This window comes from Juglans regia, chromosome 11, assembly GCF_001411555.2.
Source record: "Juglans regia cultivar Chandler chromosome 11, Walnut 2.0, whole genome shotgun sequence".
In the NCBI taxonomy this organism is placed as follows: domain Eukaryota; kingdom Viridiplantae; phylum Streptophyta; class Magnoliopsida; order Fagales; family Juglandaceae; genus Juglans; species Juglans regia.
In genome coordinates this window covers 12,766,614-12,776,518 of record NC_049911.1, presented here as the reverse complement: position 1 = coordinate 12,776,518, position 9,905 = coordinate 12,766,614, and the positions used below count along the sequence as shown (strand labels likewise).

Sequence of the window (9,905 nt, the reverse complement as noted above, 5' to 3'; positions counted from 1 at the left end):
GATAGTGCACCCAGTGCTTCGCCCTGGCGGAATGAGATTCCAACCCGCAGCCACGGGCGAATCCATTGGACATAGGGCCACTAACCCTAGCACGCGGGGTGTAATAGTGTGCACTAGCCTATGAAAGTGATAAGAAAGAATGGATGTATGCATGCATGCATGCACGAATGAAAGCACGAACTCTTGAATAAATGAAGGCACTGACGAGAGAAACGTTTTTCGAAAAGAAAGCCCCTTTTTAAAAGCAAAATCCCATCCAGTGACGTTTTCAAATGAACGCACGTATGACATGTATGCATGCACATATAGTATGTATGAATGGTGAATGCATGAATGAAAACTTATGTTATATTTTAACTGTATGAAGTAATGCTTACGAGTCATCGACTCATTTTAGTTTTTATGCATGCCCCTCCCCCCACAGGAACTAAATGAAGTATGCGTCAGGACAGACACGGCCCAAGGGGAAGATCACGGAAGTCTAGGCATGAGTGTTAATTGTACGAGAGGCCTTTTATTGTTAAAATTGATGTTTTCCGATGTAAACCTATTTTATTGTCAAAGTAATTTTTATTTTATTAACGTAGAGTCTTGCACCCTGGGTATGGAAATAAAAAGTTTTAAACAGAACGGTATTTCCCGTTGTCCTTTCTAAAATCTTTTATAAAAAGTCTCACCACATGGACGAGCATTACATAACCTAAACAACATTGTGGGCAACAACTAGTAAAGATGAGCGGCTTTACCACTCGGTAGGTTGGCGGGAGGGTTTTATCATCCTGATCGGGAGTCTTTACCACTCGATAAGTAGGCGAGAGGAGTCTTTCATCCCTCTCGTGAGTATTTCCTCTCGGTAGGCAATGACATTAGTTATATTCAACGCACACAGGCATCTACCCAGTGGGACCCTTGCAAGTTCTACAATCAATCTGCTGACCATGAAATCCTCTCGAGCTCTGCAATTCAAGCTGCATATCACTGAATATTCCATTTTAGACAATCTCGTTATTCTTGGAATAATTTTCTTTTATGTTAACATCTATCTTTAAAAACTATTTTATAGAATTTTAGGCTAGATTGTAGCCACCTTTATCATGTTTTTGCATTTGAAGTTTTGACATCTATTTAATCCCGGCTTGTGGAAAAAAGAGGGGAGTCTGAGTTTTAGAGTCTGAGTTTTAGAGTAAAAATAGTCCAGAGATTATTCCTTAAGTTTCCTTTGAGGAGGCGAATCTGGAGGGTAAAAGGTAAGAGCCGCATGCTTCATCAACCGACTCCAACGAAGAACACTAGTTTTATTGTTTTTCTTTTCAATTTCACTATGAGCTAATTTTATTTTCTAGAGTTTTGATGTAGTCTAACATTGAACACACAATTTATATTCTAAATTATAGTATTTTCAATATTTCCATGATTGAGTGTTTATTCCTTGTTCTTAATGCTTGCAATTTTCTAACTAATTATTATTCGATCAATTGAATTGCAATGAGACTGAGAGGTGACTTGTGATTAGAGCTCTAGGATTAAGTACCATTAGTTGAGCAAAAGTAGATATTTTACTGCGATTAGTGTGATTTTCAAGAAAAATTCAAAGAACTTAATGAGTCTCCAATTACTTAAATTCACATAGAGATATGAAGTTATTAGTTGGAGATATTTTTGGTATTGTTCGAGAGAAAATATTGAATAGTTAAGGAATTTTTATCATCAACTTTGGATAATTGGAATTCTATAATAAGGAAGAATAAATTGTGTGAGATTTACTAAGTGAAATCAAACGCTTTAGACCAATTATTATTATCTTTAAAGTCTTAATTTTAATGTTATTTTCTTCAGTTTAATTTAGATATTCTATTCTTCAAATTTTTTTTTCCAAATAGTAATTAATTTAGTAAATTTTAATACTCAATAGCATAATTATTCTATGTGGGTTCGACATCTATTTTCTTTAAAACACTTTACTACTTGTTATGATTCAGTGCACTTGCAAATATTTTCAGCACAACACCCAACACCCTAATTGACCTTAGTAAGGCTTACCTCCACCAGCTAGTATGTCGGCAAGGCACCAAAGGCAAGGGTAGTACCTTTGGAAGGTGACAAAATGGGCCAGAACCTTAATGGGGGGCAAATGAGATCCTACACGGGCCAAAACCTTAATAGGGTTATAGAGATCTTGCAAGGGCTGCAAACCAATTACCATGCACACATCTAGCAACTTGCAACAGCTAGTACCTATCGGTAGTCCACCAAAAGACCTCACAAGGGTCATGCACAACACGGCACCAAAGACTGAAATATTCAACTAGGCACCAACAATCTTACATTAGCAAGGCACTTAAGACCTGTGAGGCTAGTACCTTGGCTAGTAGGGACCCCAGACCTAGTCAAGTAGTGCCCAAGTAGTTGCACAAACGACCATGTTTCAGTTAAAAATCTAACATGCTCACCAAAGACCATTTTTGGGTTAAAATATGTCAAGTAGAGTACCAAAAACACTTCACATATTCGTGTTGGGATTAAAACACCGATAAGGAACCAATGAAAAGTTTCGCGATTGGGCACCAAAGACTTTGAAAGCCTAGTAGCACGGAAGGGCAACAAGCACCTTTTAATGGGCGAGATCCCAATTACCTAGCATGACTGCAAGAGCTAATATCTTGTCAGTAGGGCACCAAAGGACTAAGAAAGGGATAGTTCTCACCAGGGCACCAAAGATCATAAGCTAGTACTCTAGCTAGGTCTGTGGTCCCAACCAGCTACGGTACTACCTCCTCTGTCACAATACTATTCATTGGTGCCTTGTCGACGTTCTGTTCCCAACACAAATATAATACTCATTCAATATCCTTTAGGCCTCCCTTTAAACGAGAAAACCATGGCATTAACCTAATGCCCCTTCTACACTTAGCATTATCTCAATTAACTAAACCTAGTGGCTTGGTAGGTAGGGCCCTAAATCTAGTCGGTCTAGAACCCTAGTAGTTGCACCAAAGATGTTTTTTGGGTTAGAATTCTGACATGCACACCAAATACTATATCGAGTAGAGCACCAAAAACACTCCTTAAATTCATGTTGGGATTAGTATGCCAACAAGACACCAATGAATAGTATCGGAATAAAGCTCCAAAGACCTTGCAACAAGACACAAAAGACCATAACATAAGGCTGCCAAAGACGTTCTAAGGTTTGTATGTCGACAGGTCTCTAAAAGACCTTCTTGAGCATCATCAACAGTGCATATAAAACCTTGTCGAGCCAATACGCACCTAATAAAGCACCAGCATTGGCAGCCAATTCAAAAAGGCACAGAAGACCCCTACCCCTAATCGGCCCTAGTAATGGCTAACCTCCAATGGCTAGTACCTTTTGTGTAATACTCGAGTCCTACTACGTAGATCCTTAAGTCATTTTATTAATTCTTTAACTTCAATATTTTGAGAGAAAGATTTTTATTATTTTAATATTTTTTTTTAAGATGGGTGTGCTTTTATTTTTATGAGGGTTATTAAAATAATTCAAGGGCACAATTTTAAGACCTTACAATATTTTATGCATGAAAGCATTGGCAAGAATCAGCAAATGTTTTATGTATGCATGTTTCCAAAAGAAAAGATTATGTGATTAATAAGTTAACAACATGGTGTATTGCTTACTACGTATTAGACTCACTTTGTGTTTATTTTTTAAACGTCTAGGTATGGATGAAGAAGCTGTGAAGCTATGCACTACCGAGGAGGGAGGGGCCGATGCTTAGAGTTTCCCTGACGGTTCGACTTTGATGATAATGGTTATGTTTTTATGTTTTTATGATGGGTCCCATGTTGGGACATTTTGTTGGGTTAATGTTAAGATAATATGTCTTCGGGCATGATGTAAATACTATGATGGAGTGATAGGAATGGTGTAACTTCTATGGTGGGGTGATGGTAACCCCACATACGATGGTTAACACCTTTTTGTGTGTGTTGTAGGAACTGAGTCCCCTCTTATTTAGAACTAGTAATGTTTGATGAATGAATGATGGACTCTAAGAATCCTTTATGTAAAATATTGAACAGATCGTCTATCAGGTGTTCTTTTAAACTAGAAGTGTAGAGTACATGCGTGACACGTTCACGCATATCCCTTGTTACCCCCATAGGAAAAAAAAAACAAACAAACATAATCAATAGTACTAAAAGTGATAAGGAAAGAACAAGTTTATGGGTCGCGGCCTCGTCCAAGGATTAGGGTGGGGTTGTGACAAATCTTGGTATCAGAGCAAAGGTTTAGGAGTCATGTAGACTTTAGAGATAAATAGGCTGAAGCCCCCTCTCTAAAGTATGCCAAGCTCTGCAATAGGTTCAAATGTTATTTTACTGCACGTTATGAATTTTGTAAAAGATTGTCAATCATGTTTGTTTATTTTTGTGCGAATAGTTGCTAATATTGTTGTCATACATGTTCCAGTATGGAACCTCAGAACAATAATAATAAGCGTCGAGGGCAGCCCAGTGCCCGTAATTCTGAGGACCCGCCAGAGGCCCTTAGAGATTCGGGAGACCATATTGAAGCGGCAACATGCCTCATTGAGGCCTTCACCAACGGGCAAACCGCGACGCAGGTACAGGTCCTGCACCTGACTACCTTCGACCATTTCTGCAAACAGCACCCACCGCTATTTGACGACAAGGGTACTAAATAGGATGCTGACAACTGGCTAGAGCGCCTTGAGAAAATCTTCAGTGTGGTTGCCTGTACAGAAGAACAAAAAGTAGAGTTTGCGGTTTACAATATAGCTGATGTGGCTAAAGGGTAGTGGAGGGCCACTCGTGGACTCATTCAACAAGAGTTGGGAGAAACCACTCCGATTTTTTGGAGCAAATTTGAGGAGGTTTTTAACGATCAGTTCTTTCCCTTATCGGCTCGAAAGGCTAAGGCCAGAGAGTTCGCAGACCTAAAGCAGGGATCAATGATAGTGAGGCAGTATGTCTCTAGATTTGTAGAGTTATCGAGGTTTGCTCCACATCTAGTTCTTACCGAGTCGTTGAAGGCCGAAAAGTTTGAAAGAGGCTTGAACCTCAAGATCGTGGACTCCCTTCTTGCGTTGAAAATTAGAAAATTCACCAACCTAGAAGATCGAGCGGTAATCCTGGAGGAGACTCTGAGTGTCGGAGCAGGAGAGTTTAGTCAAAGAAAAAGGCAGTTCCAAGCTTTTGAGGAGAATAAAGGCAAGAGGCCAATGTACAGCCATTCACCTTAGCCTCTTCAAATGGTCAAATTTCCTCAACGCGATACCGTGGCATCTCGTCCAGCGTGTCAAACCTATGGCAAGCCTCATGTTGGGAAATGCTTGATGGGGACCAACACTTTCTTTAAGTGTGGTAAGGCAGGTCATGTGATACGGGATTGTCCAATGCTTGCGACTCCTAATGCTTAGGCGTCTAACCAAGGGCAGAAGAACTTGGTACCAGCTCGAGTCTTTGCTCTTACTATAGATGATGCCGATGCTTCTCCTGATGTGGTGACAGGTATTCTTCCCTTGTTCTCGCATCGTGTATTACTGCTTCGATTCTAGTGCTACGCATTCATTTATATCCTGTAAATATGCTTGTTTGAGTGAGAAAGTATCTGAACCCTTAGAGTTTGTTATGTCTGTTTCTTCGACCCTTGGGAAATCCATGAATTGTCAATCTGTGCTAAAGGGCTGCGTGATAGAGGTACAGGGTCGACATCCCTTTGCCGATTTGATATTGTTCAACATGGATGAGTTCAACGTGATTTAGATTGGTTGCCTCGATACCATGCTAGTGTGGAGTGTTTTAAGAAGGAAGTGGTATTTAGACCACTAGGCAAGTCAGAGTTAAGTTTCTGTGTTGTGGGCAAGAGTCCTATTTTGGTTCAAGTCATGTGTTATGCTCTATCATGGTTCCAGCAGTGTGTTATGCTCTATTTTGGTTCCAGCCGTGTACGATTGTAAGATACCTTGTTGTATTCCTTCCTTGTGTTTTATCAAAGCTTAAGCCATGTTTTAATTTTGTTAAAGTCATGTCTTTATGTGCTAAATTAATAAAGTTGAAGTTTATAATTTTAGACATGTTTTCACTAAGGTTCATGGCCTAAGTAAGTCACTAGGAGTTTTAAATCTAAACTAGTATGCTTACCTTAGAATTTTAAGTTGCCAAGTGTTGTACCTTTTTAATTATGCTATGTTTTCAGAAAATATTTGAGACTTTCATAAGTTTTCTACAACTCTGGTATTATTTAATTGAATGGTTGAGTTTTGGCTAAAGTGAGAGATGTTTAAGACCATGAATGTACTAAGACTTGCTAGTTGTTCATGTACTACAGAAATTCTGAAAATATTCTGTTTTGGAAGCCTAAAACAGCCCATTCTATCCCTTGCTCAACTTCACCCTTTATGTTTAATCGAAATAAACTTTAGTACAAAAAACAATTGAAGAACAAGGGACAAAAACCAACCTCCTATAAGCATTGTCTTTTGTTAGAGTTACTTTCCACATGATGTTACAAGCTGTCAAAATGTCCTTTTGATAAAAATTCCATATTTGGTAGTACCTCCTTGTTCCCTACCATTCTTAAATAAATCTCTACCATCCTATACATTTTAACTTATGATCCCTACATATCCCTTGTATAGGAAATAATAGCCTTTAAAAACGGACAGCAAGCAAGTTATATGCTTTCATGAGTTCTTTAAATATCGGAATGAGGATACCAATGGTTGACTTGGTGCCATGTATGTAGCTAAGGGGTTAAGGAACACATTTTAATTCCAATTTGGCATTTCAAGTGAGCGCGTAAGGGTATCGAATACTAAAGCTTAAAGTGAAATGAATATTAATATGTTTATCTCATTTCATTGAATATGAGTTTATTTACAAGATTCAAGGAACCTACTAGTAAAGCATCGAGGCAAGTAGTTATGATCATGATCCTTACACAAAACTCTCTTATAAAAGAATGTCTCTCTCTTTTAAAATATTCTTTTCAATAAGAAGCATATATTATGTACAATCATTTCTTGATAGCCCCTGTTAAGCACCTTATTGATTATAATTGTGTGTATATAAGGTAATGCATCATGATATTTTATGTATGCTCTATCTTAAATAGCTATGCCTTACCTATATCTAACCTGACATGAAACACTCTTTTCAAAGAAACGCATATGCATATGGACTAAGGAACAATAATGAAAACATTTGACTGCAAGGAAATAAACAAGAAGGAATGAAAGCATGAAAGTACATAACGGCCTTATGAATGAAAGGATACCAAAGAATGGGTAGATTGCAATGTCGGGTAAATAGTATTGGTAGTGCACCCAGTGCTGCACTCCATTAAAAGGACTCCCAACCTGTGGCCACGGGCGGGATCCGGGTCCAAAAGACCGCTAACTCCAACACACGGGACATAATAGTGTGTACTAGCCAAAGAAAGTGAAACGTAAAGTAAAGTCATCTCAAAGAAATGTTTATGCATGAAGCAAATAATCGTTTATGCATGAAAGCAAAAAAAATGTTTATGCATGAAAGTATAGCTATTCCTTAAACTGTTTATGCATGAAAGCATTGGCAAGAATCAGCAAATGTTTTATGCATGCATCTTTTCAAAAGAAAAGATTATGTGATTAATAAGTTAACAGAAAGGTGTACTGCTTACTGAGTATTAAACTCACTTGGTGTTTATGTTTTAAATGTCTAGGTACGGATGAAGAAGTTGTGGAGCTAGACATTGCTGAGGAGGGATGGGTCGATGCCTAACGTAGTGGTGGCCTTCATTACAGAGATCACTCTTGGCAAAGGACTCTTGCCCACAACACATAAACGGAACTCTGACTTGCCTGGAGGTCTAAAGACCACTTCCTTCTTAAAACACTCCACACTAGCATGGTATCGAGACAACCAATCCATACCAAAAATCACGTCGAACTCCTCCATGTCGAACAATATCAAATCGGCAAGGAGACGTTGACCATGTTCCTCTATCACGCAGCCCTTTAGCACGGATTGACAATTCATGGATTTCCCAAGGGGCGAAGAAATAGACATATAACGATCTCTAAGGGTTCAGGTACTTTCTTACTCAAACAAGCATAATTACGAGATATAAATGAATGCGTAGCACCAGAATCGAATAGCACTAATGCACGATGTGAGAATAGAGGAAGAATACATGTCACCACATCAGAAGAAGCATTAGCATCATCCATGGTAAGAGCAAAGACTCGAGCTGGTACCACGTTCTTTTGCCCTAGGTTAGGTGCCTGAGCATTAGGAGCCGCAAGCATTGGGCAATCCCATATCACATGACCTGTCTTACCACACTTAAAGCAAGTGTTGGTCCCCATCCAGCATTTCCCAAGGTGAGGCTTGCCACAAGTTTGACACGTAAGACGAGATGCCACGATACCACGTTGAGGAGATTTGACCATTTGGAGAGGCTTCGGTGCATGGCTGTACATTGGCCTCTTGCCTTTACTCTCCTCAAAAGCTCAGAACTGCCTCTTTCTCTGACTAAACTCTCCCGCTCTGACACGAAGATTCTCCTCCAGAATTACCACTTGATCTTCTAGGTCGGTGAATTTTCTAATTTTTAACGCAAGAAGGGAGTCCATGATCTTGGGGTTCAAGCCTCTTTCAAACTTTTCAGCCTTCAGCGACTCGATAAGAACTAAATGTGGAGCAAACCTCGATAACTCTACAAATTTGGAGGCATACTGCCTCACTGTCATTGATCCCTGCTTTAGGTCTGCGAACTTTCTGGCCTTAGTCTCTCGAATCGATAAGGGAAAGAACCGATTGTTAAAAACCTCCTTAAATTTGCTCCAAGAAATCGGAGTGGATTCTCCCAACTCTTGTTGAATGAGCCCATGAGTGGCCCTCCACAACCCGTTAGCCACATCAGCCAGATTGTACACCGCACTTTCTACTTTTTGTTCTTCTGTACAGGCAACCACTTTGAAGATTTTCTCAAGGCGCTCTAACCAGTTGTCATTATCCAGTTCAGTACCCTTGTCGTCGAACAGCGGAGGGTGCTGTTTGTAGAAACGGTCGAAGGCAGTCAAGTGCGGGACCTGTACCTGCGTCGTGGTTTGCCTGCTAGTGAAGGCCTCAATGAGGTGTGTCGCCGCGTCAATAAGGTCTCCCGAATCACTAGGGGCCTCTGGCGAGTCCTCAGAATTACCGGCACTAGGCCACCCTCGACGCTTATTATTATTGTTCTGAGTTATCATACTGGAACATGTATGACAAGAATACTAGCAACTACGCACACAAAATAAACATACATGACTGGCAATCTTTTACAGAATTCTTAATGTGCTATAAAATAACACTTGAACCTGTTGCGGAGCTTGGCATACTTTTAGGGAGGGGACTTTAGCCTATTTATCCCTAAAGCCTACAGGACTCCTTCACCTTTACTCTGATACCAAGATTTGTCACAACCTCGCCCTAATCCTAGGACGAGGTCGCGACCCATAAACCTGTTCTTTCCTTATCATTTTTTTAGTACTATTTATTATGTGTTTTTTTTTCTACAAGGGTAATTAGGGATAAGAGTGAACGTATCATGCATGTACTCTACATTTCTAAGTTAAAAGAACACCAGATAGGCGATCTAATCAATATGTTACATAAAGGACTCTCAGAGTCCATCATTCATTCATCAAACATAACTTGTTCTAAATAAGAGGCGACTTAGTCCCTATAACACATACAAAAATGTGTTAACCATTGTATGTGCGGTTACCATCACCCCACCATAGAAGTTACACCACTACTATCACCCCACCATAGTATTTATATCATGGCCGAAGACATTGTCTTAATATTAACCCAACAAAATGTCCCAACACGGGACCCATCATAAAAACATAACCATTATCATCAAAGTC

General features: G+C 39.5%; 1 protein-coding gene across 1 annotated transcript; it reads right to left on the bottom strand.

Annotated features, from left to right (window-relative positions):
- Positions 1-8,501: 8,501 nt before the first annotated feature.
- On the bottom strand, positions 8,502-9,242 carry LOC108995208. The gene has a single exon (XM_018970724.1). The coding sequence runs from the start codon at positions 9,240-9,242 to the stop codon at positions 8,502-8,504; it is 741 nt and encodes a 246-aa protein (XP_018826269.1).
- Between the last annotated feature and the right edge of the window lie 663 nt (positions 9,243-9,905).

Bases quoted from the DNA above. Each gene is read 5' to 3' on its own strand.
- LOC108995208 (XM_018970724.1), bottom strand. From the start codon at position 9,242: ATGATAACTCAGAACAATAATAATAAGCGTCGAGGGTGGCCTAGTGCC.